The sequence below is a fragment of the Mauremys reevesii genome, linkage group 5 (genome assembly GCF_016161935.1).
Source record: "Mauremys reevesii isolate NIE-2019 linkage group 5, ASM1616193v1, whole genome shotgun sequence".
Lineage (NCBI taxonomy): Eukaryota > Metazoa > Chordata > Testudines > Geoemydidae > Mauremys > Mauremys reevesii.
The window spans coordinates 7,730,913-7,757,520 of NC_052627.1; the positions used below are offsets into that span (position 1 = coordinate 7,730,913).

The following is a 26,608-nucleotide window of genomic DNA, read 5'->3' on the forward strand; positions in this document are numbered from 1 at the left end:
GTCATGCATCAGTGTGCTGAGTCCCTGCTGTGGCCTCTGTCTGGAGATTTTTTAAAAATGCTTTGGAATTTCGTCTTCTGTAACAGAGCTCTGATAGAACAGATTTGTCTGCCCATACAGCGATCACATCCATACGGTCCATGCTGGAGCTCTTTTTGGATTTGGGACTGCATCGCCACCCGTGCTGATCGGAGCTCCACGCTGGGCAAACAGGAAATGTTATTCAAAAGTTCGCGGGGCTTTTCCTGTCTACCTGGCCACTGCATCCGAGTTCAGATTGCTGTCCAGAGCGGTCACAGTGGTGCACTGTGGGATACCGGCCGGAGGCCAATACCGTCGATTTGCGGCCACACTAGCCCTAATCCAATATGGTAATACCGATATTAGCGCTACTCCTCTCGTCGGGGAGGAGTACAGAAACCGGTTTAAAGAGCCCTTTATATCGATATAAAGGGCCTCTTAGTGTGGACGGGTGCGGCGTTAAATCGGTTTAACGCTCCTAAAATCGGTTTAAACGCGTACTGTAGATCAGGCCCTAGTCTGTCTTCCTGCTTAACACAGGGCAAAGAACTTCTCAAAAATAGTTCATAGACCAGCGCTTTTAAGGGGAAAAAAAATCCAATAATTGACCTGAACCAATTTTTTCCCCAGAATTTAATTTTGTTAAAAAAAAGTGATTTTTTTCTAAACAACTCCAGATAAACAAATCTCAAACTGTTTTGAGGGATAGATAATCCATTTTCTGACCAACTCGGCAGGCAAATTTACAAAAAGCTCTATGGAGCTCAACAGCTTCTCTCTCCCTCACCAACAGAAGTTGGTCTAGTAAATATTGCCTCATCCACCCAGCACTAGAAGAGACAGCTGGAAGAGAACAGTTTCCCCCCCACAATATTTCTTAAAGGAATATTACTGTATAAACTGGGAGAACAAATCATTAATTTTATATTATTTACATACACTGGTTACACTTTAAAAGTTCTTTCTGGTATGCAAAATTCTCCTGGTCTGATAATTATTCACTTTTACCCATGATGGGGAATTGCTTTGGAACTGCTTCCAAATCAAACAGAAGAAACCTCTTAAGAGTAGCTGTATAGTGATCAAAAGTATGTTAGTTGCTTGGAAGACACATAGGGCCAACTTCTGAAAGAGCTCAGTTCCCATGTAGGCATCTAAATCAGCTGGCCAGATTTCCAGCACCCGTTGAGACTGGATTGTGGGGAAGAACTGTTCTCAGTGGGAATGTTAGTTGTTGAGTACTGGTTGCAGGGTGCTGCAGGGGAAGCCCTAATCAGCTCCTGCCACTCCAGCCCCAATCAGAGGAAATGGGTAGAGGCTGGTCACTAGCTAGGACTGGCCTGGAAACTGGCCACACCTGCCCACCTCATTAACAGGGGCTAAAAGCTTGGGAAGAAGTGAGCCCAGGGGGATGGAGACCAGGAGGGGGAGAGTAGGCACAGAAGGAGTTGGGAGCCTGGTGCTATTGAGGCCTGTGCTTGGCCAAACCTGTAAATAATCTGTAAATAGTTGGAGCTTGGTGGTGGTGACTGGACATAGGAATGAAGAGCATGGGTGTTGCATCAGCTAGAAATGGTCCTGACTCATTGGGGAGCGGGGTGAGGAGGCTGAACCCAGTGAGACCCCGTCACAGTACTTCATGTGACAAAGCACTTAGGAGTTGACAAAGCACTTAGGAGTTTAAGCTCCATTTACTTTTGATGAGATTTAGGGTCCTAAGTGTCTTTGTCATTTTTTAAAATGACACTTAGGCTCTTAAACCACTTGAGGTTAGATTAAAAAACTGGCTTAGGAGTTGCAGCCACTAACTTTTAGGTGCCCTGTGGCCAAGTGGAATTTTCAGCTCCAAGTTAGGTGCCCAGGCTCCCATACCACGCATGGGGAGATTCAGGTGCCTAGAGAGAGAGATGCTCAGAAGCCAAGAAGCTGAGTGGAGATCTGCCTAAGCTCACAAGGCCTGACATGCAGAGGGAAGAGATGGGAATTAGGGCCCAGATTCACAAAGGTGCCTAACTCCCATGGATCTGGCCCTCTAGATGACTGATGGTCTGAAGGGAGATGCCAATCTCAGCTTGGGATTCTCAACCATGAACTCTCTCCAGGAGCTGTGCCCAACCAAGCCAGCCCTTTGTTATGAAAAACCAGCATAGGGGGCCAACCCACTGCAGAATACCCAGAAGCCTGGTGGCCAGTGCAGTCAGGTGCTCAAATCCCTACTCTACCTCATTTGGCTATAATCATTAATAACCATAAACCTTAAATAAATAAAAGTTTTAAATGCATTTTATTGTACAATACAATAGTTTATACACTGTAACTATATTGTTATAGAGTAACCCTACAATAAAAGTTCTGAATATTTAAACTAATGGTACAGCGAGGAAGAATATTCCTCCTGCTGAGAACTGAGACAGTTTAGTATATGGAACACAATGTGGTAAGATGAATATTGAGAAACCCATGGAGAGGACTTTCTACACATGGATTAAATAGTAAAAGATGCTACCGCCTGTGGTACTGATGCCTCGCTATAAATTCATTATTAACAATGGGAAATTAAGCTTTGGTTATGCTACTGTTTTAGGTGACATAAACCACTGGGAAGGAAGAGATTAAACACGGTTATTGCAGATTATTTAGTTGTAACAAACATGAAACAGCACCAGAAGCACTTTTCACTTTGCAGGGAGGTTCTACAATTCCTCCCCATGAGTGGGATACTTGAAAAAGAAAGGGGGCCAGATCCTTATCTGGTGTAAATCAGCATCACTCTATGGAAGTCAATGGGCCATATATGGTAAATTGAATTAACTCCACTGAAGTCAACACTAGGGTTGTAAACCCTCCAGGATTGGCCTGGAGTCTCCCAGAATCAGCATCGATCTCCCGGTGACTATTGAAAGCAATCTGGGAGATTTTAATAGCATATTTTAAGAAAATGACATTACGTCGTGTTGCGGGGGAAAAATCTCCCAGAATAGCTTCAGTCAGAGTTGGCAACCCTAGTCAACACACTTATGCTGATTTACACCAGTTGAGGATCTGGCTGAAGTGGTGGGACTAGACACTCAAAGGGAAGGGCATACTGGGCAATGCTCCTGCAATTCTGAGCTCAAACTCCAAGAAATCACCTTTCAGGGTGTTGCCTTCAGCCCTCCAGGGTAAGCAGAGATCTATGTGGCATTCATCCAGCAGGACAGCTACAAATGCCTACAGGGGAGAGCCTAGAGGGCTAGGACTGTGAGACCATCACAAGCTGCAGGGAAGAGATGTGCCATTTTGCAGCTCTGACCCGGAAGCTGCCCTGGACCAGGCCAAAGTCGGGCAGTAACGAGCCTTTTGCCAGTGTGTCTGCAAAGCCCTAGTTCATTGCTGGGGCACAGTAAAAATGGGTCCGTTCTGTAAGTGATTTGCAGTAATGCGCAGTGATTGCTATCTACCCGGATTACTGAGGAGCAGATCATGTCCCTGCTCCATTACACCTTATGCAGCAGTGCAGGGGAGGCCCTGAGGAGCCACTACACATGCACAGCTTGTCGGGGTATGTCTTCACTACAGAGTGAGCCCAGCGAGAGCCCACATGTCACCCCTAATTCTCCCATCTCTTCACACAGGAAAATCTCGCACCCAGGCTGCAGGGTGCATTAAGCCCGAGCTAACAGGGAGAGCTGGGGGTGTAGGCTTGAGCTGGAATTCCACTTCATGGGCTGGCAACATGCCTACTTTGCGGTGAGAATGCACGCGAATCAAGCGTCGGTACTGTTAGTCCTCCAGTGCTATCCCACAATTCCACCCAGGTTGTAGATTCCTGTCTAACTGTGCCCTGTTTCTGCACTGTGTCTTAACCCAACCATTGCCGGCTCAAAGGCTGTGGAACTGCAGCATGCAGAGATGCCATCCAAGAAATCGTCCTGCCAGCATACGGTCAACCCCACCCCCTGAGGAAGCTGTGATGTGAAGATCCACTTCTAAGCGTGGTGGACAGGAAAGAAATGGAGAGGTAGAGAAGTCAGTCAAGCACGCTACGGCCCACTTGGTGGTTTGCAAACTGAGTTCCTGGATGACATGCTCATTAAAAGCTCTTGCTGCCAAATGCTGTTTGCTTTCGCCTTCAGAACTATCTGCATAAACAATAAGTAACCCCACTTGGAGATTATATTCATGAAGCATTGTCCCCTGTCCCTGCCACAGAGAGCAGCTCCCTGCGAGGTGAGAGAGAGAGCACCCTGTGAATGAATTAACAGAGCAGCCCACTTTAATGCACTGCTAAGAACCATAGATATACCCCCAGAACTCCATCCCAGCACATGGGCTAGTACAGAACCGTGGATGCAGTTACATGGGTCAGGCACAGGTAGCACTTTGCAACGGGGATGCTCCACGTGTACGATGCTAGCCCAGGCTTGGCAGCAAGACTTACCCTGCAAGGACTAGCCGAAATGGCAGCCCGTGTATTTCAGGGAGCACAGGGGCTAGTATCTGGTTGGGAGCAACTCACTGGAAAGAGGGCAGAGAGTGGGTGGAGACAGCCAGAGCTCAGCCCTCTTTCACTCTGTGCACTAGCCTGAGGAGCTGTACAGCCGGGGGGGGAGGAGGGGAGGAGGGGAAGGGAGTGTGTTGCGTCCCTGGAGGAGGCGTCATAGATTAATTTCCCACAGTGCAAGTGAGCAGCTTTAAGAGACATCTTACTTCTCTCAGGTGGGAATCTTCCCAGTGCTCTCCTGCCCTGTGGCAGGGCTGTTGCTACATGCAAGTTAGCTGCAAATTAGCTTCCCCTATTGATTCTGACCAACAAATTGAAATGTTACGGGCCAGATTCTCACAGCCTTCCTCGCCATGGGCTAGACTTGGCCCTGGCCATGCTCAAGGCGAGCAGGACAGTCACATTCCCCTGCTTTCCCGGTCCCTGGCTCGACCCACTTGGATCTTCGGCTTGGTGCAGAGTGGAGGCCCTGCCTTCTTGTTGCACGCCCCTCCCCACAAGGGGGCTGGGAGAGGGTCAAGAGTAGTTGCCTCGGCACACGGGCAGAGGAAGCTGTTCCCTTGTAAGACATGCAGTCATTCACTCCCTCCTGTCCGAGAGGCGGGTGGCTCCTGGAGTCACACCCTCCCAGGGCTGCCTCTGGGAAGCAGCAGTTCCACACTGCCCCTCGTGCAGTATGGCTCCACCTAGCCCATTGAAAAGGGCTTTAATTCTGACTCTCTGACTGCTAAGGAGTCCAATATTCAGTATGGGGAAGGCTGGGAGAATCCGGTCCTTCCTCCTCAATGGCCATTAAAAACTAATTCCAATGCAACATTAAAAGAAGTGTAAGTAATTTACAGAGAGTGTTAATTGCTATGAACCACTACATACTTCCTCTTATTGCTTTCAGAAACCAAGCAACTCTAAATAACGTATGTTTCCGCATGCAAAAACCGGGAATTCCCTTTCCCTCCCCAAAAAGCTGTTTGCTGATGGGTTTAGGGCTCCCAAAAATCACATTTGAGACCTTACAGAAAAGCCACAGGGTATGGCAGCATGGTGGAGTAGACGGAGCACTGGATTGAGTGCAGGAGACCTGGGTTCTAATCCCACCTCTTCACCAACATGATGTATATCTCCATTTCCTCTCCCATCCTTTAACTGTCTTGTCTATTTAGACACTAATCTCTTTGGGGCAAGGACTGCCATTTAGTATGTGTCGGTTCAGCGCGTAGCACAATGGTAAGTAAGCTCCAACAGGTGCTACTGTAATATAACTAAGTTGCTATTTCATAAAGTACATTTCAGTATCTATGGCAAATTAATTCTGTCACTGTGGCAACCCGTATCAAAGAGGTTAAAATACCTTGGAATCCTTCGCCTCATTAATCAGCTTCATAACTTAATCTATAGCTTGATCCTTCCTATCCGTCTTTCAGGCAAACTGATGTGTAAATGCACTGAGCTACTACAATCAGATTATCTTCCTGTTTTAGTAAAGTTTTATATCTATAGCCTTTCATTCTGAATCCCAAAGAGCCTGTGCAGTAAATGAACATCTTTGGTCAAAGGTCCTTCACTGGTATGTTAGCCTAAGATAAGATAAAATTGTTTTTAAAAATGGATTTTTTCCCCCCTCAGGCACTATTGTTATGTTCATCCTCTAATCTTTAATTGGATGTCTGAGTGACTAGGTTGATAACTTGGCTGACTATCACTTAATTCGGGTTTGAGGGATGATAAAATAATTATGCAATTTGACATGGAGAAGGATGGGCCAAGGAAGCGGGAGCAATCTGAATCTTAAATGTGTTTTACATTAAGATCTATCATGTTGATTGTTACAAGGACATACTTACTGTGGTCCAACTGACCTGCTGACCCAGATCTGTAAAATACAGCGTAATGATGGAGGAAACTGCCAAGCTTTGAATGCTAACGGAATCCTTCAAATAGGGCCCATCTAGAATGACAAAGAAGCAAGACCAAATGATTTCAATAATACACCCCCTGCAATGACTCAGCATAAAATGCAAGACACACAGGAGTTAAGCAATGGTTATAATTCACATTCCACCCCATGAACTGGGCCTGAAGTGAAAAGGAAACCCCTTGTTTTCTGATGTATTTGGTGCTTTCAGTTCTTACTCTCTATGCCTAGCACTCATAGGATTTGTATTAGATTTTATCCTCATGATGATGCAAGTGTGAGGATGACACTGCATTGAGAAGCAACACACAACAGTTGTTATGGGGTTGACACATGTGCATCGTCTCTATAAAGGAACAGATTGTTCAGAATTGCACAAACCCTTCTGTCAAGTATCAGAGAGGTAGCCGTGTTAGTCTGGATCTGTAAAAGCAGCAAAGAGTCCTGTGGCACCTTATTGACAAACAGACCTAATGGAGCATGAGCTGCGGGTGAATACCCACTTCGTCGGATGCATGTGGGTATTCACCCAAGAAAGCATATGCTCCAATACGTCTGTTAGTCTATAAGGTGCCACAGGACTCTCTGCTGCTTTTACAAACTCTTCTGTAAAGCAGTTTTAGATCATGCCTTAGAAGGTTTAACAGAAAGGCATCATGTGAGATGAGATGTCTCCGTCTCTGAATCCCTGAACTGTTTCTGGTCAAATGTATGCTTGTTTCATGCTCAGTGGTAGTTAGTGATGGGTGGAACTGCAGAGATTACGAAGTCAGCTTCTGTTTGGACAAGATCCCATAACCCAAGATCTCTATGTCAACCTTCTTGGACCTCATCAGACTTTTTGAGTCTGGGCTTAGAAAGCTTTTCTCACTGTACTTCCAAGCACCAGCTTCTACTCCTGCTGAATCCAGCATGTACAGAATATAGTAACAGCTGCGGGGGAGGTAATATAGTTTGTTTAAGAAGTAGTGGATAAGGCAGTGGACTGAAAGTTAGGAGACCTGGGGTTTGTTCCAGGCTCTGCCACTGACCTCCTGTGTGACCTTGGCTGAGTCACTTCATCTATTTCTCCTTGTCCTTCTAGTCTATTTAACTTGTAAGCTCTTCAGGGCACAGTCTCTCTCTCTCATTATATGTTTATACATCAGTGGGCTGCTACTGGAATACTACTACCAGCAGACTGACAAAACCATTTGAGCCTCCAAAAATTTGGCATATATTTTGGGAGAAAGTGCAAGTGTCTTTACATATCATCTAAGTCAGCGGGCTATTGTGATTTCTGTTATCTACCTTGTAATAAATGGTGGCCATAAAGCATTTGTCAAATGCAAAATCCAGTGGGTTTTGTCTCTTTCTGACTTTGTGAAGCATTTGCAAGCTAGACGTGAGATTTTTCCACCATTACTTACATGGCATAGCACCTTACTCCCTGAGAGTAATCTCACTGAAATCAATGGGAGAGTGAGTAACACTCCACGAGGAAAGCCACACTCTATGGATAGGGCTAGATCCCAAACTAGTGCGTGAGTTTGGATGCACTGAAATATGAGCCACATTCTGTTCACTGTTTTGGCATAAAAAGTCCCTTTCAATGGGAGTTCCTTATACAGGACAAGGACAGAGTGCAGTCCTGTCTGCATTCTATCTTTCATTTTCTTTGTTTTAGAGGATCCTCAATTCTGTGTGTGAACTGTTCGGGCTTGAGAGAGGGTTGGCCAGTTTGATGTTCTGTGCGAGGAAGCAAGGCTCTCAGAAGGGCCTAACACTGGAAACAACAGTGGCCTGCTCACACAGATCATCAAACTGGCCAACCCTCTCACAAGCCTGAACATTTCTCATACACAATTGAGGACACTTCGGTATGTTTTCACCTCCAAAACAAAGAAGACGAAAGACAAAGGGGAACAGGTTGCTTGGGACACATCAGAACAGTGCAGGGAGGGGTGTGGGGCGACAGGTACCTATAAAGGGCACCAGTGGTGGTGAAACAATAATGGCTGCCCATGCCACAAAAGAGAGGTGCCACGGAGAAAACCAAGGATCACCTAACTGGTGGGGGACAAAAAATGGAAAAAAAAGGAGGGATGAATCACAGGTTCAAAATCAGGGATGCAGAAGTAGACAACCTCAGACAATGCCCATGGCTCCGTGAAGAGAACTGAAGAGTCAATGCAATTAAGGGGTCTAACCTACTTGACCCCTACAGATATGGGTGGGGCTCCACCCAAGCCCCCCACATGCAGCCATCCTCAACAAAATGAAAAATAAGGATCAGAACAACAGAAAAACAAGGATCAGCTAATTCTGAGGGACAATGAATGCAAACACAGTGCCCACTACTCTGCGACGGAGCCAGTGGAAGTAAAAGGTACAGGTTGACGTCACTGGCATATGAAATCCTTTATTTATTCACACAGGTGCAGCTTGAGCACTCGCAGTCCAAGTTCTCCTCACTGCCCATGTCCTTCAAGAACTATTTAAATGAGAGAGCCCATAGACCGCTCTCAATGACCCATTCAGTCCTCGGCTGCCAAGAAGGGTGATGACTGGTGTCAACCATGATGGTGGCCAGTGGTGGATTTAGAGTTAGTGGGGCCCTGTGCGCAGTGTCATTGTCAGGGGGCCCCCTCAGGACCCAGCCAAGAAAAAGAACATTCTCTCTTACCCCTCCCCCCCCGGGTTTTTCCATCCTTTTTTTCTTCATCCTCCTCCTATATTATAAGTAATGGGGAGTAAATGAAAATAAAATGAGGTACCCTGATTGGGGCAGGGGCTGGGGTGCAGGAGGGGGTGAGGGATGGGGGCTCTGGGAGGGAGTTTGGGTGCAGGGTGCAGGCTCTGGGCTGGGGCAGGAGGTTGGAGTTTGGGAGGAGGGAGTGGGACGGCGTCTCCGTGCACTGCCCGGGGGTGGGGGCAGAGCGCGGAGCTGCCTCCTCCACCTGCCAGTGGTGCGCAAAGACGTGCCAGCAGCCGGCCACTTCCGGGAGCGGCCTGTGGACACCGGCCATGGCATGCAGACAGCCTGCCTGAGCCCTGCTGTGCCACCGTCCGGGACTAAGGGGCAGGTTCTCAGATATTTGTCCTGCATTTTGGGGGCCCCCCTGTCGCTGGGAGGCCCCGTGCCACCGCACGGTTTGTTTCATGGTAAATCCACTCCTGATGGTGGCAGTGGTTTTGCACTGGCACCAGGGGTGAAAGTAACTTACAGGACTTACCGGTACTGTCGGAGTCCTGAGGGGGGCGTGGCCTCATCCGGAAGGGGCGTGGCCTCTCAAGATTTAAAGGCCCTGGGGCACCAGCTATGGCTGGGAGACCCAGGGCCTTTAAATCAACCAGGGGCTCCCAGCTGAAGAGGTGGCTGGGAGCCCCCCAGGGCTCAGGGGCAAATTAAAGGGCCTGGGGCTCCGGCTGCCAGGGGGCACCCCAAGCTTTGCGGGCCTGGGGCAGGGATTTAAAGGACCCAGAGCTCCTGCCGCTGAGGGGAGCCCCGAGCCCTTTAAATCCTGGCCCCAGCCCGGCCACCAGAGCCGTGGCTGGGATTCAAAGGGCTCTGGGCTGCCCGCAGCGGCGGGGAGCTCTGAGCCCTTTCAATCCCCGCCGTGGAAGCCGGTGCGGTCCAGCAAGGCGTACTGGCTCTTGCCGGTATTCCGGACCGGACCGGACCGGCTTTCTTTCACATCTGACTGGCAGCTTTCCACTGAAAACTGCTGTCCCATACTAATATTAATATTTGCCATGAGAGTGCATACTGAGCTAGGGTAATGTGAAAATCCACAGACAGATTCCTTAATTGAGGAGAAATCTAATTAGCTAGTCATACATATTAATTAGCAAAAGTGCTAATGGCTTAGCCCATATGGTGTAATAGTGTTAGGAAGAAACACCAGCTAACAGACTCGTAATATACTAGTAGGTGGTTTGACATCCAAATAAATACTTACTGCGTTCTAGTCGCAGGCCAATACGGGAAGGGTTCCACTGGGGACCTATTTAATTCATAAAGAATTACATTTAATGTCATGGTGTAGCTTCTAAACCTCATTTCTTATTAGTAGCAGCAGTGTCCTTTTCGATCACAGCTAGAACCATGAGACCATAAAACTGTCTATGTGTTTTAACTCTAAAAGTCAAATACAGTAGAAATATGAAATGAACATGCAGTCCAGTACATATGGTTATAGGGGAAACTGCCCACCCCCAAACTGTCTGGTTGGCTCAGTTTGAATGTCATCAGATGAGTGTTGTGTGTGTGAATGCCCTAGCCTTGTGGCATAACTGTACCAAGGAGTGTGTGTGTGTGGAGTGGAGGGGGAAGGAATCCATGTTTATTTTAGCCTTTTCTTTGAGTTCCATCTCTCGCCCAACTTCCAAGGAAAGAGCTGAGTTTTCTACTCGAGTTGTCTGGAAAAGGTTCTTTTTCCCCTGCAGAAAAATTCAGTAAAAGCTTGTTCTCACCAAACTTTTCAGCAGAAAATTTAAACTTTTGATAAAAATGCCCCCCAAGCCCTCAAAAACTGCAATCCTTTTGGTTTTCAGATTAAAAACAGAAAAATGTTCCGTTTTCACCCTTTTGCAGTTTCGGGGTTTCCAACAAAATATATTAAAAAAAATGAGGAAAGCTGACATCTGTGAACATTTTCATTTTACTGAAAACCCAATTTTCCATTTAAAAAAAAAAAAGTTTTTGATGGAAAATTTTCAACCATCTGCATTTTCCACCTGCCAAGCCTGCAAACTCCACCTGGGAGGGACTCTGCAGTGTACTATTTTAAAAGGAAAAGAGAGGGACTCTGGCCCTACTTTGTGACTTTCCTCCAGTGCAAAGTGCTTCTAATCCCCTAATCCAGCCCCCAGAGCTCCCCCATGTAGAAGGATCATGAAGCAGTATGGAACCACTGAGGAGCTCCTATACCGCCCCTTCCCCCACGGCAGGTGAAGGATACCTTGCTGGGGAAATGGGTGCATCTAGTTCGCCTCTGTCCTCCGGAGAGCCCAGCAGCGCTTTTCAGCCATCGTCGGCTGGCAGAGGGTGGATCAGCCTTCAGAACCCTGAGGCAGACTGGATGGAGACCAGGCTAAACAACCCAGAGTGTGATTGCAGAACTCCTACCGGAAATCTGACTTAAAAGCAATGGCTATAATTGATTTTAAGAACCTAAAACTGTCCAGTCTCACTGAGAGTGAAAAACCAGCCTGGGCTGTCACCCAGACACACTCTCTCCTTCCTGTTAAAATCCCTTCATGCATCAGTTAAGTCGCTGGCAAAACAAAACAGAAGGCCTCTGCGCAGGAAATAATGGGTGAGGTTCTGGATGGTTTCTGTTGGTGCCTCATCAATTGCACAATAAAAATCAGGCTCTAGAGGCAAAACCTTATGTGCTGGGTGGTTTGCTACGGCCATGTCTAGGTTATGTAGAACACATATTAGCTGTCTCTCATCAATGCTGCATCCCCCTGTCTCTCCAGGGTTGGTCACAACCATCTAACATGTTTTAAAGCTGTTAAACACTCGTTTTCATTTGCAGTTTTGAAACGTCTTAGCAAACGTATTTTTTAAGCATAACTTATTTTCCTAGACAAGGCCTAAAGGAGCAGCCAGGCTTTTCAAGATGTGTAATTTTGCCTTCCTCTCAGCAAGGGCATAAATATTGATCCAAATGCACCAGCATGGATCCAAAGCAATAACCTGTTTTTAACAACAAACACAGCAGGAGTCAAATTTTCTGAAAATAAAGCTGCAATCCCAAGGACTTTAAACTGGCTCCATGGCATAGAAAGGGCTCTCCCTTCCAGCCAGTTATCCAATCCTTTCAATTCAAACACAGCCATTCCTTTCTTTAGGTCTGTGATACGTCTGTTAACAGACATGAAAAGTTGCTCAACATTCTCATGTATTTACTGTGAGAAAACACAGGGATTGTGCAGGATAGAAATATCATTTGGTTACTATGTTGCTGTTTAAATTGGTGGTGCTGGTCAAACTGAAACTGATAGATGCTGAGCACTTTGGAGAGACATACAAGGTGTTTTGTAATGGTTAGATGACAGCAAAATAAAATCCTTGTTTGCCAAAGCTTTTAATAAAAATGTACAAGCAGGTGGAGCTGGACAAAATTTTGTGTCCAATTTTTTTAAAATAAAATATGCATTTTCAATTATCCTGAAATGTTTCATGAAGATTCTGACAGTTTTTTTATTATTTGAAAGAAAAAAATCTGAAAGAAATATCAAAATTTTCATTTTGACAGTTTTTGTTTTTGGATCAAAAAAAATTTTTTTTAAGGTTAAACATGCTTAAAATTGAAATATACCTCTACCCTGATATAACAAAACCTGATATAATATGAATTTGGATATAACGTGGTAAAGCAGTGCTCCTGGGGGGCGGGGCTGTGCACTCTTGTTGCCGGCACAGAATGCCTGAGGCAGCAACAGCGGTTCGTTGCCCGGTGTGCTTCGCTCCAATAAACCCACCAAGGTGGAGAAGCAGACAAAGTTTATTTGAGATCTCAAAGCGGTGCTCGGAGACACAGACACATCTCAGATCAAGCACACACCTACAAGCAGTTTTTCCCTCTTTATACATAACTTCAGCTAAGCATTCCTATTACCCCCAGTACCCCCCCTTCTTCCCCCTCCCGTCTATTTTTCTATAGCAGATACATCATGCAAGTAGCAATTACATTAAGCAGTTAAGTCATACTTGGCAACAACCACTTTAGCTCATTAGTAACTCTTCTGTGAACAGTTGTTGTTTTATTTCTTTTGATCTGTTATTTTGCCCCTTAGCCAGGAGCAAGCAGGCCTCATTATAGCAGGCCTCATTATTGCCTTCTGGTACAGGTGTTGCAACTGATAACCATTCTCTGTTGCTGGCCTGTTAGGTCGATTAAAGTTCAAACATAAACATGGAAGTGCTTTGGTCAGACATGGAGTGACTTTAGTTCATTCAGGCCTACTACAGAAGGGCTTCATTGACACTGTGGTTTTCCACCCTCCTGAGTTACCTAGAGTCATGCCTAATGACACCAACACTCTGGTGGATCAAATCAAGTTTGATATAACGGGGTTTCACCTATAACGCGGTAAGATTTTTTGGCTCCCGAGGACAATATCGGGAGCGTTCTATCGAGGTAGAGATGTGCAACATTTCTCTTCGGTCAAATGAAACATTTTGTTTGACCTGAAATGAATTATTTTCCAACTTTTTGATTCACTGAAAATTTAGCATTTTCAGTCTGACCGCCAGATATTTTCTTTAACTTTTAAAAATAGCCAAGAAACCAAAATATACCTTGTTCACCCTGCTCCTGCAGTTAGACAAGCTGTGGAGAGCAGAGTTGCATGCACACAGTCTCTAAAATATAAGACTTCAGCCTAGAACTCTCTTGTTTTACGGCAGAGAGAGTAAGTAACTTTTGTCAGGCCTGGTCTACACTACGCGTTTAAACCGGTTTTAGGAGCATTAAACCGATTTAACGCTGCACCCATCCACACCAAGAGGCCCTTTATATCGATATAAGGGGCTCTTTAAACCGGTTTCTGTACTCCTCCCTAACGAGAGGAGTAGCGCTAGTATCGGAATTGCCATATCGGATTAGGGTTAGTGTGGCCGCAAATCGACGGTATTGGCCTCCGGGAGCTATCCTACAGTGCACCACTGACTGCTCTGGACCGCAATCTGAACTCGGATGCAGTGGTCAGGTAGACAGGAAAAGCCCCGCGAACTTTTGAATATTTCCTGTTTGCCCAGCGTGGAGCTCCGATCAGCACGGGTGGCGATGCAGTCCGAAATCAAAATAAAAAAAGAGCTCCAGCATGGACCATGCGGATGTGATCGCAGTAAGGGCAGGCAAATCTATTCTATCAGCGCTCCGTTATAGAAGACGAAATTCAGAATCATTTTTAAAAATTCTCCAGACAGATGCCATAGCAGGGACTCAGCGCACTGCAGCGTGACAAGCGTAACGGAAAGCCAAAGAATCAAATGGACGCTCATGGACTGGAGGACTCAAGCTATCCCACAGTTCCTGCAGTCTCCGAAAAGCATTTGCATTCTTGGCTGAGCTCCAAGTGACTCTAGGGTCAAACAAACACTGTCCATGGTGGTTCAGGGCATAGCTCGGCAATGTACATCCCCCCACCCATCCCAGAAGTAAAAGGGAAAAAATCCTCTCGTGACTATTTAACATGTCACCCTATCTTTACTGAATGCTGCAGATAGACGCAATGCTGCAGTAGTCAACACCAACATCCTTGCTCCCACCTCCCCCGCTATGGGTGGCTGATGGTGCAATATGACTGGTATCCGTCCTCATCATCATGAGCTTTTTGGCACGTGGTGCAGTGCAAAAGGACTGGTAACCATGCAGACTAGCATCTGTCAGGTCCCCCAATGCCATGTGCACCTAATTTTTCATGGTAGATGGTGCAGTATGCTTGATAACCGTCTTCATCATAGCAACAGGGGGCTGAGCTTCATCAGCCCCCACCCTTCATGTGTAAAGAAAAGATTCAATTGCCCCTGGACTAGCAGAGGGATGCTGGGCTCCTCTCCTCCACACTCCTTAATGTCCTGTCTGGACTATCATAGCAGCTGGAGGCTGCCTTCCACTCATTTATCACTAACAAGTCACTGTGTCTTATTCCTGCATTCTTTATTACTTCATCACACAAGTGGGGGGACACTGATATGGTAGCCCAGGAAGGCTGTGGGAAGAACGGAATCAACAGGTGGGGTTGTTGCAGGAGCACCCCCTGTGAATAGCATACAGCTCATCATTCCTGCAGGATCTGACACAGAGCAGCTGTGCTCTCTGGTTCTATGATACAGTGGTTCTCTAGTACACTTGCCCATATTCTAGGCAGGACTGATTCTGTTTTTTGATACCATAAAGGAGGGATTGACTCAGGGAGTCATTCCCAATTTTGGCTTTTGCGCCCCTGGCTAAGAGCAGCCAGGGGCACTTATGACAGCAACAGATGGCGCAGTGCAAAAGGACTGGTAGCCATGCTCATCTTTTTACCAATTTATGGATTGATAGATGGTACAGTATGGTTGGTAACCATCTCTGCTGTCACGCAAAAGCAAAAGCATGCTGCTGTGTAGCGCTGCTGAATCGCCTCTGTCAGCGGCATCTAGCACACATACGGTGACAGTCACAAAAGGCAAAACAGGCTCCATGATTGCCATGCTATGGCATCTGCCAGGGCAATCCAGGGAAAAAAGCCGCGAAATGCTTGTCTGCCGTTGCTTTCCCGGAGGAAGGAGTGACTGACGACATTTACCCAGAACCACCCGCGACAATGATTTTTGCCCCATCAGGCACTGAGACCTCAACCCGGAAATTGCAAGGGGCGGGGGAGGCTGCGGGAACTATGGGATAGCTAGGGAATAGCTACCCACAGTGCAACGCTCCAGAAATCGACGCTAGCCTCGGACCGCGGACGCACACCACCGAATTAATGTGCTTAGTGTGGCCGCGCGCACTCGATTTTATAAAATCTGTTTTACAAAACCGGTTTATGCAAATTCGGAATAGTCCCGTAGTGTAGATGTACCCTCAGAGAGTTCAGTAGCAGAATACTAGCCAAGGTTTACTGATGACCCAGATCAGTTTTAGCTTTGATCTCTGCAGGCCAAAGAATTATCCACAAACTGATGCTAGAAGCACAAGAAAAACCCTATCAAATAATTTTAAGATAGATACCAACTAGTTTTCTCAAGGTAGCAGAACAGACCATGTGTATTAGAGATAACAAAAGGAAGACAGAGAAACAGCAGCTGTCAGACGTGTGGAGGATATGATTTGCTCCAGGACAGCAGATATCAATAGTTACTGGGGCCTAAAATGCAATGTGCTTGTGCTAAATTGATTTTTTTCCACCCTGCATTACTGTATGTTTCAATAAAAGCAATATGCCTGATTCTGTGCTTTGAGGCACAGCTCATAATCTTCAATAGGGCAAACAGAGGCTGTGCTTTTAGGCATGTAATCCTACATTTCAGTGCATTATCCCCAGCACACCATTGCTTTATAAACAGAAGACCATTTTAACTCCACCTTCTCCATGCAAGAAGATCTTTGGCTTAACTCTGCTATGACTATGCTGCTCAGGTTCCACGAGGAAGAGCTGTTTATGTTTTCCATGGGAGCTTCACAAGCTGTAGAATATTGCAGAGACTGAGTTGTTAATTGCTTTGATTTTCAGGTGTTTGGGTCAGAAACCATCTCTTGGTTCTGTGTTTGCACAGAACCTGGCACAACTGGGCCATACTCCATGACTAGTTCATAGGTGCTACCATAATTACAACTGGTAAGAACGTTTTGAAAAAATGACATTTCAGCAACGTATGCTGTTTGGTCAAAACTGAAAGGAGACATTTTGGTTTCAAGGAAGTCTTAATCCAAATGGGGTTCTGTTGGCTCCAGAGAGACATTCTAGCTACAGAGAATCCTGTGTTATGTTTTCGGGTTGGAAGAACAATGCAGACAATCTCCAGTCTGTTACAAGGGGATATCCATGTACAATGCATAATTTTATATACCATTTAATTCTTCATTAGCATTCCTCCTATTACGGTCTAAACACAATCCCTAAAACATGTGTGTCTGAATCATACCTTTTAACCCTTGATGTTCAGGTGGGTATAAAATTAGGCAAAGCGAGTGTGCCCATCCCTATAATTATATTTTTATATATATTTATAACTTATAAGGCCAGAAGGGGCCATTATGATCATCTAGTCTGATCTCCTATATAACACATGTCATAGAACTTCCTGAATTAGTTCCTGTTTGAACTAAAGCATATCTTCTTAAGAAACATCCAATCTTTATTTAAATAATGCCAGTGATGGAGAAATTGACCAAGTTCTTTTCCAAGGAAAATTTTTGACATGAACCTTCTACATTTTTCATTGACATCTTTCAGGTTTTCATGGGGATAATGAAAACTGATTTTTTTTCCCCAAAAACTTTTCAAATCCCAATTTCTGTTTTGTCAAAAAGCCATTTTTTAAAACATACACACAAAATTCAGATGAAAAAATTTGACTACCACAAAAAATTACAATGCAGAACCCTTTAAAAAAGATGTATTAATTCCATTAGGGATTGGCAAGACAAATAATACATTTCCTGAACAGTATGAATATTGGCCTTATTTGATTCCTAAAATATTTCCAAATATCACTCAGATGACACATACTGGGGAATGCATGTTTTGTCCAGGAGGTTGATTACAGAGAGATTTTCAAAACTCATGAGTGCATTCCTGCCAAATAAGTAGCTTTATTTAGACACTCAGGCATATGACTTTGGAACAATGATTTTTTAGTCACTCCTCACTGACTTCTGGTGCTGGCTGGAAGTGATTGTCATTGCTACTGCATGTACTGAGCCACTGTTGCCCACCTTACTCCTGGAGTAATCATTTCCATTTGCAGGTTTGCTTGCTTTGTCCTTCCTAGGGATGCTTTGCTTGCTCACCCACCTAGGGATGTCTCTACCTCTCCCACGTCTAAAGGAGCATGCACACATCCATAAGAAAAATCATTCAAAACTGAGAAAATGAAACACTTTTTTCACACAATCCCTAATTAGACAGTGGAACTCATTGCCACATGATGCCATCAAGGCTAACAACTAAGCAAGATTCAAAAGGTATTAAACGTGTGTATGTTAACACAAATAGACTAACAAAGTTTGGAAGGGATATTAACTGTCAGGCTTCAAGGTTTAAACCAATCTCCAACTACTAGAAGTGAGGAAGTTCCTTGCACCTTCTTTTGAAGCATCTGGCATCGGCTACTGTTTGATGCAGAAAACTGGACTGGATGGTTCTTGGGTTGAATCCAGTCTGGCAATTCCTGTGTTCCCATTGTAGATTTTAAAATCTCCATTCCCTTTGCATGTTATGATGATTATTTGTGTAATATATTATTTGCATAGCAACAACAGAATGCTAGATACTTGAAAGAGCTATGAAGACAAAGTCATTGCTCTAAAGGGTTTACAATCTAAACATGCAAAACAACAACAGTGGTTGAAAAGTTATTGAACCATGACACAAACAAACCATGTGTTTTGAGTTTTTTTTGTTTTTTTTTTTAAATCATTATTTGATTATTGGATAGTGATTTGAGGGCCTGGCATCAGATTAGCTACTGCCTCTATGGGCCTGATTCTGATACCCTATTCCATTCTGAATAGCACCTTACTCCAAAGGGGTTATCTGAGCAGTAAGGTACTATTCAACATAGGTAAGGAATTGCGATCTGGCCCTACACCTGGGGGACAAAGCATTAAGCATTTAGAAGGGGTTTGTTTTAGAGAGGGACTTGGAGGACAGAGGATGGCATTATGACAGATCAGGTCAAGATAGGGAATAGAGCCAAGATAGGGAATAGGGTTCAGGTACAAGGAGCTGTATGGAAGAAAGCCCAGATATGGGAACTGGAGAAAGAAGTCAATTTGTTGTGCAGCTTGGAGTAGTCAATGGAGATAATAGAATCATAGAATCATAGAATTCAAGATCAGAAGGGACCATTATGATCATCTAGTCTGACCTCCTGCAAGATGCAGGCCACATAAGCCGATCCACCCACTCCTTAAGCAAGCGACCCCTGCCCCATGCTTCAGAGGAAGGCGAAAAACCTCCAGGGCCACTGCCAATCTACCCTGGAGGAAAATTCCTTCCCGACCCCAAATATGGCGGTCAGCTGAACCCCGAGCATGCGGGCAAGACTCTCCAGCCATACCCTCTGGAAAAAGGCTAACAATATCCTATCATTGACCCATTGTACTAATTACTAGTGTGGCACTTAATTGACCTATTGACTAAGTCCGTTATCCTATCATACCATCCCCTCCATAAACTTATCTAGCTTAATCTTAAAGTCATGGAGGTCCTTCGCCCCCACTGTTTTCCTCGGTAGGCTGTTCCAGAATTGCACTCCTCTGATGGTTAGAAACCTTAGTCTAATTTCAAGCCTAAATTTCCTGACTGACAATTTATATCCATTTGTCCTCGTGTCCACATTAGCACTGAGCTGAAATAATTCCTCTCCTTCCCTGGTATTTATCCCTCTGATATATTTAAAGAGTGCAATCATATCTCCTCTTATCCTTCTTTTGGTTAAGGAAAACAAACCGAGCTCCTCAAGTCTCCTTTCATACGACAGGCTTTCCATTCCTCGGATCATTCTAGTGACCCTTCTTTGTACCCGTTCCAGTTTGAATTCATCCTTCTTAAACATGGGAGACCAAAACTGCACACAATACTCCAAATGAGGTCTTACCAACGCCTTATATAACGGGACTAGCAGCTCCTTATCTCTACTAGAAATACCTCGCCTAATGCATCCCAAGACCGCATTAGCTTTTTTAACGGCCACATCACATTGCCTACTCATAGTCATCCTACGATCAACCAGGACTCCTAGGTCCTTCTCCTCCTCCGTTACTTCCAACTGGTGCGTCCCCAGCTTATAACTAAAGTTCTTGTTAGTCATCCCTAAATGCATTACCTTACACTTCTCACTATTGAATTTCATCCTGTTAAAAATACTCCAGTTTACAAGGTCATCCAAATCTCCCTGGAGGATATCCCAATCCTTTTCCGAATTTGCAATACCTCCCAATAATAGCAGAGACATAGTCAGGAGCTGGGACACGCAGAGCCTTGAAGGCAAAGACAGAAGCTTCAGTTTTACATAGGAGGCCAGTAGAAGCCATGAACATGATGATGCCCTTACTCTTCTGCCCATTTGCTAACATTATTTCCATTAAAATCTCAACCCGTCCTGCATATCATCTTAATAACAGATCTTCCAGAGACAAATGTACAATCAGGATACTGGAGTATTTACTTGGCACTCTTAAACGTTAAGTGTCAGAGACTCTTCTGCCATGAATGGGCATAGCTCCATGGAAGTCCTACATGGCTACACCTACTGGCACCAGCGGAGGAGCTCACTGTGAGAGCTAAGCCTGGCCTTCTTGCAGCAAATGGGAATTTTGCCAGGATTTGGCCCTACCAAACTAATACACACCACCAAGGAATACTCAATCGGATGAGATTTTTGATGCTCCTGGGTTGGTCATCTGCAGAGACTGAACCTAGGTTCTCTGATCTCCACTGCCTGGGCTGAAGAGCCAATACTCTTAGCTTGAAGGAAGTAGAAAACTTATTATCCTCTTAGGTGTTTGAGTGACTAGAGGGTGACAAAGAACTGGAGTGCATTGGTGTGGGTGACCAAGATAATTTAACATGGAGAAGCTAATTAGATTCATAGATTCCAAGGCCAGAAGGCACCATTGAGATCATCTAGTCTGACCTCCTGTATAGCACAGGCCAGATAACTTTCCCAAAACAATTCCTACAGTAGATTTTTTAGAACATCATCCAATTTTGATTTGAAAATTGTCAGTGATGGAGAATCCACAATGATCCTTGGTAAGACATTCCAATGGTAAATTACTCTCTGTGTTAAAAATTTATGCCAGATTTCCAGTCTGAATTGATCAAGTTTCACCTTCCAGCCCTTGGATCGTGTTATATCAGCGTTTCCCACACTTTTTTGGCCACAGAACACTTTTTAGCCTATTACGGAACACTTATAATATTATTTTGTAGTCGTTTGGTTTTCAAGTAAAAAACTGCGATATTTATGCTCAAATATATTTTCTTTTATAAAACAAAGCAACAATACAAATTTAAAATAACTTGAACTAACAATGTCTAACCGGAAAGCACATATAAAGTAGTACAAAAATCAATTGCAAGAGTCTTTCATGGAACACCTATTCACAACGTGCGGAACACCAGTGTTCTGCGGAACACAGTTAGGGAAACGCTGTGTTATATGATCCAATGGTAGATTGAAGATTCTGATATTTATTCCTTATGTAGGTGCTTATAGATTGTAATCAAGTCACTCCTGAACCTTCCCTGTGTTACACTAAATAGATTGAGCTCCTTGTGTCTATCGCTATAAGGCATGTTTTCTAGTCCTTTAAGCATTCTCACGGCTCTTCTTGGAACTCTTTCCAATTAATCTACATTCTTCTTGAATAGTGACACCAGAACTGCACACACTATTTCAGCAGTGGTTGCTCCAGTGCCAAACATAGAGGTAAAATAACCTCTTTACTCCTACTCGAGATTCCCGTTTATGCACACAAGAATTTCATTAGCTGTTTTGGCCACAGCATAACACTGGGAGCTCATGTTCAGCTGATTATCCACCCTGACCCCCAAATCTTTTTTGGAATCACTGCTTCCCAGGATATAACCCCCATGGTGTAAGTATGGCCTACATTCTTTGTTCCTAGATGTATGCATTTACATTTAGCAATATTAAAATGCATATTGTTTGCTTGCAACTCATCAAATGAACCAAATAACTCCATATTAGTGACCTGTCTTTGTTATTTACTCCTGCCCACCACCTTTGTGTCATTTGCAAACTTTATCAGGGATGACTTTATGTTTTCTTCCAGGTCATTAATAAAAATGTTAAATAGTGTAGGTCCAATAAGTGATCCCTGCAGGACTCCACTAGAAACCAACCATTCTATGATGATTCACAATTTACAATTACATTTTGAGACCTCTCCATTAGTCAGATTTTAATCCATTTATCGTGTGCCATGTTAACCTGATCTCTTCCTAGTTTTTTAATCATATGTTATGCAATACCAAGTCAAATGACTTACAGAAGTCTAAGTATATTACATGAAGGGTATTATCTTTGTCAACCAAACTTGTAATCTCATTAAAAAAAAGATATCAAGTTTGTTTGACAGGATCTGTTTTCCACAAACCCATCTTGATTGGCATTAATTATACCTTTATTTCTTTATTAATCAAGTCCCATATCAGTCACTCCATTATCTTGCCTGGGAATCAATGTTAGACTGACAAGCCTATAATTACCCAGCCATCCTGTTAACATTTTTTAAATATTGGCACAGCATGAGCTTTCTTCCAGCCTTCTGGAACTTCCCAACTGTTCCAAAACTTACTGAAAATCAACATTAACAGTACAACAAGCTCCTTGGGCAGCTCTTTTAAAACTCTTGGCTGCAAGTTACCTGGACCTGCTGATTTTAAAAAAGTGTAATTTTAGTAACTGCTGTTTAAGAATCTCCTGAGGTACTAATGGAAAAAAAATGTTTTCATATGATATGACCATAAAATCTGGGGTTTTTTTTGCCACATACAGAACACTTCTGCCTTTTCTCCATTATTATCAATAATTCTTCCATTTCAATCTACTAATGGATCAATGTAGGATTTATTCCTAATATACTTTATCAATTCTCTCTTATTCCCTTCATCCTGCTGACCATAGATTTCGCCTTGTGTCCCTTTGCTTCTCTTATCAATTTTCTACAATTCCTAGATTCTGAGTTGTATTACTATCTACTTCTCCTTTCTTGAATTTGATTATATATACACACACCTCCACTTCCCTTCCAAACCATTTTTTTAACTGATACAGTCTTCTTCCTTAATTGTGGCTTTTTGCACATCTAGTAAAGTGTTCTAAATAATTTCCAATTATCACTCACATTTTTTTTAATTAAATTCTTCCTTACAGCTGATTTGCCTAAGAATTGTTTTCAGCTTTGTGAAATTGACACTTTTATGGCACCAGGTATAAATAATTTGTATCAGTTCCTCTTTATCTGTCAAGGCAAGGGCTCATATTAAGAGTTCCTCTGTGCTGGATGTAACATTTTTTGAGTTAGGAGATTCTCACTTATAATGTTTAGAAACTCCAAGGATGTTTTACTACTGGCAGCATGGGAGCTCCAGCATATGTCACTCAAATTGAAGTCCCCCGTGATCATACAGTCTTTTTCCCCCAACATATTATAGATAGGTATGTAAGGAGCTGGTCAACCTAGTCCATAGTGTGATTCAGTGGTCTATAGCAGACACCAACTAATACCCTATCTTGTGCTCTATCTGGTAGGATATTGATCTGTAAACATTCAAAATCATTTTTGCTGAGTCATCCATGACTTGGAGACAGGAAATGGTATTTTTACACAATAGTTCCACTCCCATTCCCCCCCCCCTGCAATCTTTCCTAAATTGATTATAACCACTGATTTTAATATTCCAGTCATGGGAATCATTGCACCAGGTTTCAGTTATTCTAACTAGATCAAATTTATGCTCATAAATGAGAAATTCCAATTCCTCTTGTTTGTTACCCCGGATCTTCTGGTGATTTTCTTTGATTGTTGATTAATTTTGGTCTCAACATCTTTATTATGTGCTGAGTGCTCAGATCTTCACTATTTTACCCTTCCCTTTTGCTATTAGTTTAACCCCCTCTTGACTACTCCAGGCAGCCTGTCCCCAATGAGATTGGTGTCTCTTCTACCGAGGTGCAGGCCATTTGAACTAAACCGCCCCCTCTCCCTGTGGAAGGTGGACCAATGTTCCTGTAAACGGGTCGACTCACCCCTGTGGCGCCTCCTGCTGGTTGCTCTGCGAATTTAGGCCAGTCCAGCCCTGGAGCACCCTCTGCAGGCTGGTGATCCACCTGTTCTTAGGCCCCCCGTGTCCCTCCCTGGACCCGGTGCCCTTTTACATGGGGTGCTGCCCCCTAGCAGCAACCCCTTTCTCTCTGGGTCTCCCTTTCTCTCTCAGGGAACCCCCACCCTCTATCCCTACCTTGCCTCAGTATTGGCTACTGCCAGTCATTGTCTAGCCCCACCCTCTGGGGCAGACTACAGTATCAGCCTACTCATCACAGGCAAAGTTGGGTTTGGACCTGCTGCCTTGGCCTACCCCTAGGTTGCCCCCTGCAACCCCCAGTACCTATTGGCCCACTGCTAGGCCGCAGCCTGGGGCTGTCTAGGCTGGAGCTCCCTGGCTCCTCAGCCTTCCCCAGCCCTGCTGCACTCAGGTATCTAGTCTCAAGCTCCTAAGCAGCCAGGCCCATCTCTCTCTATAGCCAGAGAGAGACTGTCTGGCTCCTGGCTTCCCTGGCCTTTTATAAGGCCTCTGGCTCAGTTTGGGGTGTGGCCCCAGCTGCAGCCACTTCCCCAATCAGCCTAGCTGGAAAGCTGTCTTCTCAAGCCCTGCCAGGCCACTTTTTAAAACCCCTTCAGGCAGGAGCAGGGTCCACCCTGCTACAGTTCCACAAAAACCAAACTCCTCCACCCTACCTAGCCAGTGGTTCACTTCCAAGAATCTTCTGCCTTCTCTCTTCCTTTGCTCATGGAAGAGGAAGGATCTCAGAGAAGATCGCTTGGACGTTCTCCTTCTTTAGCATTCTTCCAAATTCTCTGAAGTGATCTCTATCTGTCTGATGTTCTGCCTTAGTGCCAATATGAACCATCAGCAATGGATCCTTTCCCATCGATTTCAAAACCTACACAATCTTAGAGTGACACCTCTCCATGAAGGCAGCACATCATCCTGTGGTCCACCAGTCCCTTGCTGAATGTTCCTTCAATTCTTCTGAGTATTGAATCCCCAATAAGGATTGCCTGTCTTGCTTGGATGGTTGAAGAACTCTTTGTGGGCAAGCCTGATTTTCTTACAGGTTGGAGCAGCTGGATCTTGAGAAGTAACTTCCAGTTTCCACACTGAGGACCTGTTATTGATTGGAAACTTCTAGCTGTGACAAATTCCTCAAGATCCTCTCCTTTCTGTTGGCCACAGCCTGCCCAGCGGTGTGTCCTCTTGCCTCTGATCAGGGCCGGCTCCAGGGGTTTGGCCGCCCCAAGCAGCCAAAAAAAAAAAAAAAGCCACGATCGCAATCGGGAGGTCCTTTGCTCTGAGCGGGAGTGAGGGATCCTCCGCCGAATCCTTGAAAGTGCCGCCCCACTCCCGAGTTGCCGCCCCAAGCACCTGCTTGATAAGCTGGTGCCTGGAGCCGGCCCTGCCTCTGATGGTTACAAACTGACAGGATCCGAACCTGGCTGTCTAGGAACTCCTCAGCTTTTCTGATTTTCAGAAGCATCTCTGCTTGCCCTTCCAATCCAAGAATCTTCTCCTCCAGCACAGATACTCCTCCAGCAACTTGCACTTCACACATAGGATGTCCCCTTCTGGCGTCATGCAGGAAGGAAAACATGGCACATCCATTGCAGGTCATCACCACTGTCCCATCGCTGGGCATCTCAAAATTGCACACAAAGCCTCTCACACTCCCTCTCTCAACTCCCTCTGAAACTCTCATGTTAGCTGCCTCTGTCTGAAGCTCTTGAGTTTGCCTAGCAAATGACTTTTTATACCTGCTTTGCTCAGCTCTGCCCCTCACTACTAGTGACCAATTAACCTCTCAGAGACTTCAAGTAGTTACACAGCCTGTACACAGAGAGCGAATAGTCAAACAAACAACCCACAGACATACCAAAGAGTGATATACTGCGGCAATAATACCTCTTTCTGATATAGCACTTTTCATCAGTAGATCTCAAAATGTTTTATAAGAGGTCAGTAACGTTATCCCCATTTTACATATGAGAAAACTGAGGCAGTGGACAGTGACGTGAATTCTCCAAAGTCACCCAGCAGCCCGGGGGTGAGCTGGGAATAGAACTCATGGTCTCCTGAGTCACAGTCTGGTTCCATAGAGCTGGACTTTCAGTTTTAGCTCTAGGCTTTACAGTTTCTGTCTCATTCTCATCAACACTGCGAAGGCTAAAGATCTCATGTAACACACCCATTAAAAGCAGACGTAGATACAGTGCCTTAGCCTCAGGAGATGGAGGGGTACGTGTTCCCATTCACTAAAGGTTATTGCGCTAGGGATTTACACAACTAGCATTTCAAAAGGGGGTCTAGAAATATCCTTGTGCAACTTCATCTGTCTGTTGTATCAACCTGGTGCCTCTTGTTTTATACTTAATTGTAAACTCTTTGGGGCAGGGGCATCTCTTTGTTCTGTGTTTGTACAATGCCACACAAAATGGAGCCCTCGTCCATGCTGAGGCCCTATCATAATACAAATAAATACAACAATAATAATAGCCTCAACTCCCTGGACACCACGGTCATCTGCAACAATGGACCCCCACAAAAAACTATATACGAAAAACCCATGGATCATCACACCTCAGCAACCACTAGAGGAAATCTGTTAGCTACAGCCAGGCACTCTGGCACCACAGAATATGCTCCAAAGAGAAAGTGGTAAAAATATCACAAAACACCCT

General features: G+C 44.6%; 1 protein-coding gene across 1 annotated transcript in view; it reads right to left on the minus strand.

The window, feature by feature from the left end:
- The window catches only part of TECRL (trans-2,3-enoyl-CoA reductase like), a 209,504-nt gene that overhangs the window by 44,561 nt on the left and 138,335 nt on the right, over nt 1–26,608 (minus strand). The window contains exons 6-7 of the mRNA XM_039542562.1: nt 10,358–10,402; nt 6,346–6,449 (exon numbers count right to left, since the gene is read on the minus strand). Of these exons, the coding sequence (XP_039398496.1) occupies nt 6,346–6,449; nt 10,358–10,402 (149 nt within the window). The remainder of the gene's footprint in view (nt 1–6,345; nt 6,450–10,357; nt 10,403–26,608) is intronic.